Genomic DNA, 14,259 nt, shown 5'->3' on the forward strand with positions numbered 1-14,259 from the left:
GCTGTAATGTTGAGCACTACTTTGGTTTTCAGTTCAGGCTCGAACGCACCATCTCTCACTAGCTTGGCAAATCCATGTTTAGTGTAGAGACCAGGGTGAGCTAGGGGTGGTGGAGCAAAGGCGCACATATGTAACCAAATCATTTCGGAGAAACGGCAATTAAGGCCAAAGGTACAATATAGACTCCCAGATTTGGTCAGAAAATGAATGGATGAGTAGCTAATGTTCTCACCAACCTTTCTCAGCCAAAGGCAGACCGACACTTATAAAGGAAGCATTGCTCTTTGCAGTCTCTTGTAGCCTCTATCTATGTTATCTGGATAGTGCTAGCGGCCAAACAAACATGAACATGGTCGAGGCTCAGAGAGAGAGAGAGAGTAAACAAACGGAACATGGTCCCGAGTCCCGAGGGAGGGAGAGAGAGAGAGAGAGAGAGAGAGAGAGAGAGAGAGAGAGAGAGAGAGAGAGAGAGAGATGTGACAATAAAGGATGGGTTGGGGGAGGCTATCCGATATGAAATATGAATGTGAGGCATATGGAAACACATCATCGTGAATGTGACCAACCCCGCGTCGCCCGCGTCTGCCGACACGGGGAAAACCCTTGCCGCCGCCAGGGGCTCTCCCGTCTCAGCCACAACCGCATCGCCGCTGCCGGAGGGCCGGCCGGCGAAGCCTGGCTGCGCCCAGGGATGGCGGCGGCGGGGCGATTCGTTTCCCCCCACCCCTTTCGTGCGCCGGACCCCCGCATCGCCGCCGCCTTTCCGCAACGCCGCCGCCGGATGGCCGGCCGGCGTGGCCGCGCCGGGCCTGAGGATGGTAGCCCGCCCCCCCACCACCTCGCGCTGGAGCTCCCCACCACCACCACCACCTCGCGCTGGACCCCCCCCCCCCCCCCTTCCTCCCACGTCCCCAGATCGGATCTGGCGTGCCATGGGCTCCCCCTCCCGTCCAGCTGCTGCGGCCCCCTCCTGCCGCTCCGGCGCGGTGGCGCGGCCTGCTTGCGGTGACCCTCCCCCGTCCGTCTCCTGTTTCCCATGGGCGCAGCTCTTCTTGCTGCTGCTGATTGGGGCGGATGTGGCCCTTGGGTGTGGTGGCCGGGCAGGCCGGGGCTCGGTCCTACCTCGGTGCAGGTCACCCTCCGTCCCTGACGGCGCCTCCTCCGAGCTGCGGCAACGACTTGTGTCTGTGTGGTCGCGGCGTCCTTTGGCAGGCGGTTGAAGTTTCATGGTGGTTCTTTGTCGGCACTGCTCCAGTCCTGGCATCCACGGACCTACGTTCTCCAGTGTCCATGGTCTGCTGGCGTCCCCACTGGCGCAGTCTCGGCCCCGGCTGACCGGTTGCTGCGCCCCTTCCAGCATCTTCGGTTCGCCGGCGTCCTGGTGGCTACGCCTCCAGCAACATGGAGCTGTGTTTCCTTCCGGTTCCAGTTTGCCGGTGGCGCTGGTCGCCATCCTACCATCTGTGTCGACTCTCTGCCCTGCTGCCTCTTCAACCCCGTCCACCTACACGCCACCAGCTGCAAAGCTCGCATTTTTGCCGATGGCAGGTGCAGCCCCACCCTCCTTCTGAGGTAGCGGTCGACAGGCATGTTTACTCTTGCATCTTCGGGTCCTGATCTGGTGGATATGGGATTGCTCGGACTCAAGGCCAGGCGAAAGCCATGCTCGATGCTGGCAGCGGCGACACCCGTGGATGTCGTTTCCCTTCCTGGAGGCGCTGTCATGACCTTTATCCGAGCCCCTCTTCGAGCATCAGGGGAAACCCTAGGTCCGGCTTTTCGGATCGGATGGCGACGGCGTCACGACGTCGTTCCCCTTCTTGAAGGCGCTATCTTGCTCGCTCGTGGAGTCCCCAGTGTTGGAATTGAAGATGTTCGATGTTGTGCTCTTTTGGTATGCTAATCTAGTTTTAGGCTCGGTGGGTTTAGCTGTGTGTTTCTCCCTCTTCAGGCTGAGCACCCCTTCTCTCTGCTCCGGGTACCATGTGCATGCCTCCTTGCGTTTATGTCATATGTTGTATCCTCGATTGTACTCATTCTCCTTCTATCTATCAATGAAAGATACGCAAGCTTTGCGTATTCGTGAAAAAAAAGAAACACATCATCGTATGAGGTGTCGATTGAAGAGAAAGGCAAGTGTTATTTCGGAAAGAAAGCAATTGCAGCGCTGACTAAGTTGCGGAGGAGCCAACATAAGAAGACGGCAATGCAGATCTGCCGGAGGTGACATACAACTCTATGGCGACATGCTTCTCCTCCTCCTCAGTCCCCTCAACTAACTCATGAGAACGTAGCGTTGTGCATATTCAGTATCAGGAGTGTACCTTGCCGCATCATTGGTTGTCGAAATCGCTGTGCCGCTCCAGAGTAACGGTGGTGGTAGGAGAGAGGAAGCGAGGTGGGTGGGCGCGATCGCCAGGTGGAGGTAGTTGAGATTCAGAGGGCCACTAGAGGAGAGACGAAACGGACGGGAGACAAACGGGCCAAGACAGAGAAAGGTGCTCGTGCAGTTTCGTGTGCAGGAAGCTGAGAATCCCCCATAGTACACGTCACATTAAGTTCATCAGTCTACATATCTCGTTTTCTCCGTTAGTACGATTGACAAACTTACTTTCCTACGGGTGCACAATTTACAGCTTAGCATTACATATATGCATCAAAGTTCAAAACTGACTCGGAAAAAACAAGGTATCTGCAGGAATTTGCACGAGCCGCGGGATGGCCTTGTCGGCACCAAGCGACCCAGGGCGTGTTTGGTTTATGCCTCAGACCAAAACATAGCTAGTCTAAATTAAAAAAAGAAATGGTAGGTTTTGGTTGGTTGTAAGTTGGAACATTGTCAAGGAAAAGAAACGATAGTTCTACAAACAGTATTCATATATGCCAAGAAGTTGACAACCATCCAAACTAAAACAGAATTTTTTTTTGTCAAAGCAACAAATTTGTTGTGGTACACCTTCGTCACAATCCAAACATACCCTAAGACAAACTGTTAAGCCGAATCTAGTAAAAGCTAACTCGAATGACATATATTAGCTAAAACATGATTACGTGCATTTGAAAACAAAATCTGGCGCACAGAAGATTCCAATTTTCCCAAAAGAGCATGCAGTTTGCTGATCCTCAGATGTTAAAACTCCTAGGAAACCTACATGAGGGTACTAGTTTGGTGAACAGAGAAACAGAGCTACCAATCCCCCAACTGCAACATTCAAGTTTCAAGATGACATGACCAAAAACTGCTCTGCGATCCCACACCCTGTTATCAAGACACAATTCCACCTTCTAGCACCTAGTTAGTCAACTACATGATAGCACTGACAATGTCGCCATCCGCAGCCTTGAGCGCCTTCACAGCCCTGGATCTCGACACGGAGGCCTGCCTCATCACGAGCTCGACGTCCTTCTTGTCAACATCAGTGTCGTTGACCTCCTCATCGTCCTGGGCTGCTGCCACGGACGGCTCGCCCTTTGAGATCACACTGCTCGGGCCTGGCACCTTGAACTGTTCCGCCGCTTGTGTCTGCAGCTGAGTGCTCGGGTCCTCAAGCTTGACCTCCCCGAACATGACGTAGGTGTCTGACTGCGAGCTCTTGAAGACGTCTGGCTTGCAGAGGACATACACAACCTGCAATTATGTGGAGACGTTAAGAAAATGCAACAACCACCAGCATTTAATTATGCCACAGGGAACAACGCCCTGAAGTGGTCAAGATGCTCACGGTCTTGCTCTTCTTGATAGTTACACGGCTCACACCAGTCATGGCCTTCATGCCAAGCTTCTCCATGGCTTTCCTGCTCTTCTTCTCACCCTCTAGTCCCAGAAAGCACAGATGTATATTGTCAGATTTTCAAGACATAGTTAGGGTAAGGTTCAAAGGATTAGCTACTTGTATAATGGAAATTCCAGCATCACTTCATACTAAATACATTGAAATGGTTCACCTACCAGGATTATAATAGCAAAAGCAAGATTTCACATTCAGGATTTGCACCTATCAAACTAAATGCTATAGCTGAACATTCATGTACTCCCTCCGTCCCATATTAATTAACAGTTTGACACTGAAATGGATGTATCTAGACGCATTTCAGTGCTAGATAGTAGATACATCTATTTCAGCCTCAATTAATATGGGATGGAGGGAGTATATGTTAATGCAGATTAACATTGATACAAGGTGCCACCTCAGTACAGAGGTGAATATTATATATAAATGGCAGGCAGCACTCAAGGAAACTATAAAGCATATAGACAAGCAGTGCTGAATAATTCAGGAATAAGTGGGTATGATTCCAAAAATATAAGAACATAAACTACAAAGGCATAGCAGTGTACGGAAAGAACAGAATATTAGAGAGTACAAACTGGTCAGTGCCTAATCTTCAAACAAAAACAGGTGAAAGTGAACCAAAATAGGTAAATACAGAGTTTGTATCATATTGGGGAACACATCAGACAACAATTTCTTAATAATGATAATGCCAAAATTTAGTCCAACAGAAACAAAATAATCAAATTGATTCAGGGGTTGAAAAAGCAACATTTAATCTAAAATTTTGGTATGGGCAATAACTTCGGATGTTTAAATTTATGTTAGAACTTAGAAGGCAGCATTACAAATAGAAATAGGCTTATCTGTTACTAAGTGGCTACTTGAACTGAATAGAAGGAACTGCAGAATTTCATCATACCCTCAACTTCATCGTCATCTTTTTCATCCTCATCCTCATCATCATCATCCTCAAGGATAGGCTCATCACCCTGAGAGTATGCATCACAAATATCATATTACTTGAACGTCATAAGTATTATACACAGGGGACATGCAGAGGGGGGAAAGCAGAGTTAGCCATATGCAGAAATGGAACAACGGTAAACAGTCTACCGACAGTACTATCTTCCCAGCATGAATATGAGAGTACATACTAAGTAGCATCAGCACAAGAGAAACAGAAATGGCACTCAAAAAGCAACAAAAAAAGAAAGAGTATGTACATTACAAGGAACTGTTGCCTGCATTGACTACAGAAGCTATGCTCAAAATTTTATATTGTTGGTACAGGAAATATGCCATACATCATGTAAGCATACACAAATGCACACATGATACTTAGGTTATAAATGACTTCCAAATATAATTAATAAATAAAGTGGCATTTCTACTGTAGCAATCACCAAAGGTGACTGCTTTATCGATGCCCACTTAAAATTCCTTTCAGATTGTGCAGCCATAAGACAAAGCAGTAGCATTTTACTTTGCAACACTATAGATTTCTCAGAAAGGGAACCATAAAGTTTATAGAATAAGAAACAACTAACAGACAAATCACAAATCACAAGCCCTATTACAACAAGGCTAGCTCCAGAAAGACCAAGGATAGTATGAGCAAACTCTGAAATTGAACTCCTAGCTGGACAAGCAGCAGGCATCACAAGGCCTGGGCTGGGCCGCTGCCCTCCCACCATGAAAAATTGCAGGATAATAAGCGGAGAAACAAGAGCAAACAGGGAACTGCCATTATGCTGACCACCCACAGACCACAGTTCCTCCAACCAAAGCCCTGCAAACTAGGCGACATAAACAGACGAGATCTGCCGTCCTAACACCGCCGCCGCGACAAAATCAGCCGACGTAGGGCCCAAACAAGCATGGAGAGGCGAAATTGTCATATATTTTGTTTCAGTCTGACACGGCACCAAATCGGAGAGGGGGAGGGGTCGGAATGGAGGGAGGGTCACCTCGATGTTGTGCTCCTCGAGCTGGGCGAGGAGCAGCTCGGCGACCGTCATGGTGGTGAAACCTTGTCGGAAGGGAAAGTAAAACCCTAGCTAGGCTAGGAGGGATTTGGGAGCCGGAGGGCGAAGAGGGAAGAGGCTGCGACGGAGGGGAAGCGAGGAAGACGCGCTTGGCTCGTGTAGTGTGGGGTTTTGCTATGTAAAAACCGTTGTATCTTATATCTATGGCCTAATATATTGTAGTTTTCAATACTTCAGTTATTTACAAGGCGAAGTATCCAGTGAAAACAGCAATTCGATGAAAATCTGGAAACTAATGGCATGGGTCGTTGGATCAAGAGTGAAGGGTGGAGATGAAAAGTGGGATTGCCAACAGGTCACTCAACCCCATTTTACACATAACCCCTCATTAAGTCCTACGATTAGAGAAATCCTAGTGCCCCTTTGTCTGTTCGTCTTCGATCGACTCATCTTCGATCTAGGTAAGGGCATGGCGCCATCACCGGCCAGGGCCCATCCTTCACCGCCGGAGACCATGGCACCCCATCCTTCGCCGCCGGAGACCATGGCACCCCATCCTTCGCCGCCGGAGACCATGGCACCCCATCCTTCGCCGCCGGAGACCATGGCACCCCGCCCTTCAGACCATGTGGTGCCGCCACCCCTCCTCTCTGCTGCTCTTGTCGCTCCTCTGTACCCTCCCATGCCCCCGCAGGTCATGCCACGATCGCCTCCGAGGCCACAACCTTCTCTGTCGGAGTTCATGGAGACGCTCCCTACAGCAGCTAGGGTCCCCCCGCGACAGGCTCGGCTGCTGTGGCAGGGTGCTGGTTCCATGGTGTGGAGAACTGCTTTATGAAGACTGCTTCCTACTGTATATGAAGTATCTGAATTTTGCAACTTTATTGTATCTGAAATAGCTTTACTCGATGGTTTATCGAGCTGAGCAAAGGCATGTTTGTTGTTTACTAAGAATAGGGGAGGAGAATCCAGTAGTAGTATGAGCTTCTCATGTAATTTAGAAAATAGTGTTTCTGAACACAATGTATACAACTGTACTGAATATTTGCAGGTACAGAGATGTGAAATATTTATCAAGCAAGTCTATGTAAACATTTGGTGTGTGAATATATTGACTGGATGGTGTGCTTCAATGCATACTCACTAAGTGAGATGAGAAATTCCAAGTTGAGATGAGAAATACTCACTGACTAAGATAGCATTGTATCCTGTTAGTGCATACATCAGTACATACATTCAGTTAGAAAGTGCAAGCCTTCTATCAATCTGTTTGTGGTAGGAAAAAATTGGCGCATACCACAGCAAGCAGAGAAACTAAATATGTACAGCTTTGGAATCCTCTTGGAATAAGTATACATGATGTATAAGGATTCTAGAGCTCTCAATAATCAGCGACAGGTACCACCAATATAATGCCAAATAACCACTAGAGCATTTCAGATAAATAAGACAATCCAGTGCATTAAAACAAGTGGTAACATTCAGTACATATCACTGATTCGTAGGATTTTCAGACCAACACAAGATTTAGAGATACACATAAACTTCTTCTACTACAGTCTAACATTAAAACAAAGTGGTAACACCCAGTACATAACGCTTAAGCTTTGATTTCCATCTTGCACAACACCAAAAAGAAAGTCTTATGTTGACTCAAATCAGAATAAAAGAACCTGCAAGTAGAAATGATCTGATCAGTTATAATGGAATATATAGTCACTTTTTGAAAGCGAATATACATAGATAAGAACTACTGTATGGAAAATACCTATTCGGTTCTTAGTTCTTGTTGGGGCAACTACCACTATCATGGAAGCCAACCTGCTTACAAGTCCCACACGTGCGAGGCTTTTTCGGTCCTCCGGCATTTTTCTTCCGCTCTCCTTTTTTATTTTGCTTCCCTTCTCCATCCTTTTTTTGTTTCCCTTCTCCACCCTTGTCTATGTGTCCCTTAATTCTTTTGCACCTCCCCTTTCTATGCACATCAGTTGGTGGATAAATTTCAACTTCATTAGGCATACTACAACCAATGTATGCCTCAAATTCATCTTGTCTACTAGGATTATTGGCAGTAACCCTTTCAGATAACTTTCTTTTCGTGTCAAGGAGACCGTTTCTCAATGCTTCCAATTCTTCAGAAGAATGTTCAGCCAACCTGATAGTGTCATCTAATGTTTGGTGTATCTCTGAAACCAGTTTTCTCTTTGCCAAATCTAAAGAACTACTCTCGTTCTCTTCAAGCAAGTTGCCACCACTATCGTATAGTGACCTCCTGTTAACTGTTTTCTTCCACCTATCTAGAATGAAATGGCTTGGTAGCTCATTAATTTTTGCACCTCTCAAAACCACGATGATATGTCGGCATGGAATTCCACGTGTCTCAAATAACATGCAAGAGCAGTGAGCACTCATGGATGTTGTGCTGAACTTAACTTCTCTAGACTTGTAAGAGCGATCACCTCCTAGAACCGTGGTTTTCACATCACCCTCCTGCAATATGCTTTCAATTAAGCAGTGATCTCTAGCCGCACGCACCTCCTTCTGAAAAGCTTTGAAAACCTCATGGGTGAAGTATAGGCTTGCATGCTTCTCGATCTCCCATGATGTAATCAGTGGAGACATGGAGTTGAGGCAATCATGATCAGCCTTGAGTTCATTCTGACGTTGTTCTTCCAGGGCTGTACCAATCCTAATCCAAAACTCCACCAAAGCATGCTTGTAACCAACAAAGTGATTAAAGAATGAGTTAGCACTCTCTGACCTCGAAGTGGTTCTTAGAGTTTCACCCAAGAATACACCTCTAAAGTAGGCTGGTATCCATGACTCACGAATTTCATATCTCCTAGCAAACCATGTGTTTTTCTTCAAGACCAAATTCAGAAATCATGGAAGACCACTTTGCCTCAAATTCAGCTGGGCTTTCAGAACCCCATACACATGCATGAACTCCGACAGAGAAGGTTGTGGCCTCGGAGGCGATCGTGGCATGACCTGCGGGGGCATGGGAGGGTACAGAGGAGCGATAAGAGCAGCAGAGAGGAGGGGTGGCGGCACCACATGGTCTGAAGGGTGGGGTGCCATGATCTCCGGCGGCGAAGGATGGGGTGCCATGGTCTCCGGCGGTGAAGGATGGGCCCTGGCCGGTGATGGCGCCATGCCCTTACCTAGATCGAAGATGAGTCGTTCGAAAACGAACAGACAAAGGGGCATTAGGATTTCTCTAATCGTAGGACTTAATGAGGGGTTATGTGTAAAAGGGGGTTAAGTGACCTGTTAGCAATCCCACTTTTCATCGAATTGCTGTTTTCACTGGATACTTCGCCCGTTTTTACAATACCTTGTTGCCAAACACAGCCTTAGTTTTCAGTTCAAGCTCCGCTTAGTGTAGAGGCCAATTGAGCTAGGGGCAGTGGAGCAAAATATTACATATGTAGCCAACCCTCTTTGAAGAAACTGCAACTAAGGATCAGGTACGACGCATGCTCCAAGACATGCACTAGTGCAGAACCGGGCAATAGCACCGGTTCGTAAGGCCCTTTAGTGCCGGTTTAGGAACTGGCACTAACGTTTCGGCACTAAAGGCCCCCCTCCCCCTTTAGTACCGGTTCAGCACGAACCGGTGCTAAAGGGGATCCACGTGGCACGAGCCAGCTCCGGGGGCCGGGAGCCCTTTAGTACCGGTTGGTAACACCAACCGGTACTAAATGGTTGTGGGGTTTTTGGTTTTATGATTTCTTTTTCATTTAATTTTGTGTTTTCCATTTTAATTCTTTTTCGTTTGCTGGTATTTTACGGTACTACACATTGTACACGTTATGCATATATATATATATATATATATATAGAATTTCTAGTAGAACCAATCATATATATATATCATCAATGTCTCACAAACCACCATATTAATTTACACATACACACATGTATAGCTATATACAATTTCTCCTACATATGCATGTTGCCTTCGGAGCCAGTGGCATTAGCCTAATTGGTGCCTTCGGAGCACGATGACAATTGGAAGTGGTTCATGGGGGCGGTAGCGGGTAATAGTATTCTCCCTTCGGATTTATGACCTGGTCGAGCAAAAATCCCGCTATTTCCTCTTGAAGTGCTTCTACGCGCTCCGTTGGTAGGAGCTTGTCCCGCACCTCTTTGAACTGTTAAGAAGGAGATCAATATGCATGTGTATTAGTTGTGTGACTAGATATCGATAATGGTGTAAAAATTGTGAATAGTGTTCTAACAAGCGTACCCATTCCTGTCTTTAAGATTTGCTCCTTTCGGACGCCATCATGCGAATGTTCTCGCAAACGCAGAATGCACACAGCTCAGTCCCCTGCGCCTGCTTCAGGGCCTTTATTACGAGAATGGAATTTAATTTGATCAGATAATAATTAATCAAGCATGATAATTAAAGAGATGGCAGCTAGCTAGCTAGTACTACTTAATTACTTACCTTGGATCGAAACCATTTCAGCTTTGGTTTCCATTCGCCTTCCGTGACGTTGATGAACCTTGCCCAAGCCTTGCCCGCCGACAAAGAAAATGAATAAAGGGGTTATTAGATAGTTCATATCATGAAATTAATGACGAACTAAATAGGCCGAGATATATAGTTAATAATGATTGAAATTACCTGTTGACTATCCCAAACAAGATGTTATAGTCACTATCTGCTTTGAGTAGCGAGTCCAGTATTTCAACTGTTCCAGCGTCAACTTTAATGATACACAAGATCCAGTGAAATCTGCATGCACACACGTTTGCATGTCTTAATTAAGCGGGCATATGTAAGCAAAAACATGTAGCTAGCTAGTAGGCAAAAACAGAGAATTTGTAGTACAAGAAAGTGTGACTCACTGAAAGTTGTAAGGAAGTAGTATATCTTCATTGTATTTGAGGTGCTTCAAGAACTCTAGCATGCTATCCTCTACCTCTTTTTCTTGATGCTTGTTCATTTTCCATGTGTATTCATTAACGGTGTTTGGGTCAATGAACCCAATGCCATAGCGTCCACCTTTTCTCATTTCATACATCTTCATCCTGCATAATACCATAGAAAAGAATATAGTGAGGATAATTACAGGTAATGATTGATCAAAAGGATCACTACAGCTAGATTGAGACTTAAATTACAGAAAGAAATCACTTACAGACAATAGCAACTGACGATAGATTTGTCGAGTGCGTCTTGATTGTATAACTGAAACAGTTCAGGATACTCAACGGCCACAGCTTTCTCATGGTAGTAATCATCCTTCTTGACATTCACCATGAGGGACTCTCGATTGGATCTCTTGGTAATGTCCATGTACCATTGGTGCAATTCATACATTCTCGTTGGGAGCTTGTTGACATCTTCTGGCTCGACCAAAGGTTGGCCCCGGACATATTTCCGTTTTATTTCCTCCTCTGTAATCCCAGGCATGTCCTCGATCTCGAGGAGTTGTCCAACAGTGATCTTGAGTTCTTCAGCCTGCATTATATGCTCCTGGGTTATTACCACATCGCCCACCTCGGGAACGTAAACTGTTTGGCCACACAATAATATTGGGCGCGCGTACTGTCACGTGTTGTTGGCGGCACAACAAGCGGGGGGGTCGATTGCGCCGCCTGTTTTCCCAGCTGGGCAACGGTTTTCCCATTTTTTGACAGCTGCTTGTTGTTTGCTCGAGCTCGAGCTCGCCTCCTTCTGTAGACGTCGTCGATGTAACTTCCTGATGTGGCGCTCATAGTCTGTGTCAACAGGCTTAGGAGCTGGTGGTTGAGCCATACGAATGAAGTGGTCAACTACTTCCACAGGCACTTTCTCCCTTGGCGGCGGTGGCGGTTTCGGTCCAAAATGGGCGTCGACTTCTGCCTGCACTATGGCATTGGTTTGCTCCTCGGTCCTGTCGTAAGCCCTCACAGGAAGAGGAGTAGTGAGGTTTGGACCATATTTATATCGCTTGCCTCCGCCTGTACTTCCTGTACTATGACCTCGACTCGTACCGCTACGCACCATAGCTGCGGGGTGTCTCTTCTGCGATTGCTGAGGCGGCGGAGACGGCTGACGGGGCTGAGTTGGACGAGGAGGAGTGGCCTGAAGCTGTGCCGGACTTGCAGTGGCCTGAGGTTGTGCCGGACTTGGAGGAGGAGTGGACGTCTGACGCTGTGTCGGACTTGGAGGAGGAGTGGCCTGACACTTTGCCGGACTTGGAGGAGGAGGAGTGGCCTCACGCGTTGGTGGACTTGGAGGAGCGGGAGTCTGCTGACTCGGGGTGGCGGACTTCGACGAGGAGTCGAGTGACGCGGTGTCGGTGGCCTTCGAAAGATGATGCAATCCTTTCTCCATAGGATGACACGATGTATGACCTCTCCCAATGTGTGCTCGTCGTCACCTCCAGGAATGTCAAGCTGTAGCTCCGAATATGGGTCCACCACCTCATCAACCAAGACACGAGCATAGCCCGCTGGAATCGGGTTGCAATGGAAGGTTGCCTCGGGGGAATTTGAAAAAGCAACGGCGTCCGCCACCTTCATGGATATGTTCTTCATTTTGAAGTGTAGCTCACAGTTAGTGTTCTCCGTGATGTCATCCACGGGGTATCTATCCAGCACTACTGCGTCGCCCGGGGTGGAACCCACGCTGCTTCTCGGCATGGATGGGGCGGTGGTATCCAATGCTGGATCATCCGCTAGCTACTGCAGATGCCGAGACCCCCTTTGCTGGCTAAGTGAGTCGATCTGCTCCTGCTGCCGCTGGAATTTAGCTGCCAATTCCGCTTGACTTGCTTCTAGGCCTTGAAGGCGTTCATAGTCCCGCTTCCTCTGCTCCTCCTCCATCTTCCTCTTCTTCTCCTCCGCAATCTTCTTTCTCGCACGGGTTCTGTAGTCGGCGTTCCAGTCCGAAAACCCCTCATACCACGGAAGAGCGCCCTTGCCTCGTGTTCTTCCCGGGTATTCAGGATTTCCCAAGGCACGCATAAGCTCGTCGTTCTCTATGTTGGGCTGGAACACCCCCGATCGAGCCTCTTCTATTGCAACAAGTAGCGCATCGTTGGCTCTGTTTAGACATGCCTTCGTCGAAACATTGCCTGTCTTCGGGTCCAACTCCCCCCCATGCGCATAGAACCAAGTCCTGCACCTGGGGGGCCAGCTCTTAGTAACCGGAGTGACACCTGCATCCTCCATCTCTTTTTCAGACTTATCCCACTTAGGCATTGCCACCGCGTAGCCACCTGGCCCCAGCTTATGGAACTTATCCTTTTTTTCGGCATTCTTCTTGTTTATTCTCGACCGTTCCTTAGCTAATTCTGAATCCTTGAATTTCACGAAATCGTCCCAATGAGCACTTTGATTCTCTAGTATCCCCTCGAATACTGGAGTCTTCCTTCCTCCCTTGACGTACTTCTCCCATGTCATTCTCTTGTGGTTCTTGAATGCAACCGCCATCTTCCTAAAAGCAGCGTCCTTGACTTTCCACACATCTGCTTCTGTGAAATTATCTTGTAGGGTGAAATGTTCCATGAGAGTATCGCAAAGCAGATTTTTTTGATTCTCGTCGACAAAAGTAACATCTGGACGTGGATTTGCTGGCTTTCGCCATTCTTGAAGGGAGATCGGGAGTTGGTCCTTCACAAGAACTCCGCACTGACGAACGAACTTGTCCGCAATCTTCTTAGGCGCTAATGGTTCGCCATTAGGTTTGAATGCCTCGATATTGTACTTTACGCCCTCCTTCAACTTTTTGTTCGGGCCTCGTTTCGTCCTTTTGCCTGAAGATTTGCTCGATCCGGATGGCTGAAAGAAGAAAGATCGATTCGTTAATATATCTTCAACTCATTTAAAACATGCGATGATCACCAGATTCTTGCTTATATAAATATATATACCTCGCCGGTGTTTGTTGTTTCAGGATCAACATGTTCTTCGTCGTAGTTCATGACTTCATCTTCTCGGTCGTCGCGATCGAATATCATATCACCCTCTCCGGTGTTGTTTAGAAATTCGGAGCCGTCAAAATCTTCTTCATTCTGATCATCATCTGGCCCGCGTATGATATCGAACATGGTCTGTTCTCTCTCTCTGTCGGTATTGTCCGCCATAGCTTTTATTTAACTATGCCAAAAGAAATATAAAACAATTTAGTATAATCTCGAATACATCGTCTCGAATAATAGATATAATCTCGAATACATCGTCTCGAATAATAGATATAATCTCGAATACATCATCTCGAATAATAGATATAATATTGAATACATCACTAGCTAGCTAGCTAGCAAGCTAATAAAGATCGAATACTACAGAGTAATCTAGGCCACTCGCGGTTCCTGAGGTGCGGGCGGTGGACACCCAAAGAGAAGGAACCATCACTGGATCATAGCTCGGGTGATCTCCCCAAAGAACCTGCCAGGTATTGGAGAACCTGACGTCCATAGCAGCCATGTAGCGATGGACGTGCTCGTCCTCCTCCCTGACACGGCGACGTACCACCTCCGGCGGGGCCGGCTCCC

The 14,259-nt window shown here is 47.3% G+C and overlaps 1 protein-coding gene across 1 annotated transcript; it reads right to left on the reverse strand.

The window, feature by feature from the left end:
- Positions 1 to 3,036: 3,036 nt before the first annotated feature.
- Positions 3,037 to 5,794, reverse strand: LOC125547198 (nascent polypeptide-associated complex subunit alpha-like protein 1). Its single transcript, XM_048711176.1, has 4 exons — positions 5,744 to 5,794; positions 4,696 to 4,765; positions 3,723 to 3,814; positions 3,037 to 3,628 (listed from the first exon to the last, which is right to left on the reverse strand). The coding sequence occupies exons 1-4, from the start codon at positions 5,792 to 5,794 to the stop codon at positions 3,305 to 3,307; spliced, it is 537 nt and encodes a 178-aa protein (XP_048567133.1). The 3' UTR covers positions 3,037 to 3,304.
- Between the last annotated feature and the right edge of the window lie 8,465 nt (positions 5,795 to 14,259).

This window comes from Triticum urartu, chromosome 3 (genome assembly GCF_003073215.2).
Source record: "Triticum urartu cultivar G1812 chromosome 3, Tu2.1, whole genome shotgun sequence".
Classification (NCBI taxonomy): Eukaryota; Viridiplantae; Streptophyta; class Magnoliopsida; order Poales; family Poaceae; genus Triticum; species Triticum urartu.

What these genes read in the sequence shown, in the direction of transcription:
- LOC125547198 (XM_048711176.1), bottom strand. Translation starts at nt 5,794, where the DNA reads ATGACGGTCGCCGAGCTGCTCCTCGCCCAGCTCGAGGAGCACAACATC. An exon ending in AGATGACGATGAAGTTGAGG is followed by an intron (nt 3,815 to 4,695) that starts GTATGATGAAAT and finishes TTCTGGGACTAG; the next exon opens with AGGGTGAGAAGAAGAGCAGG. An exon ending in CTATCAAGAAGAGCAAGACC is followed by an intron (nt 3,629 to 3,722) that starts GTGAGCATCTTG and finishes ACATAATTGCAG; the next exon opens with GTTGTGTATGTCCTCTGCAA.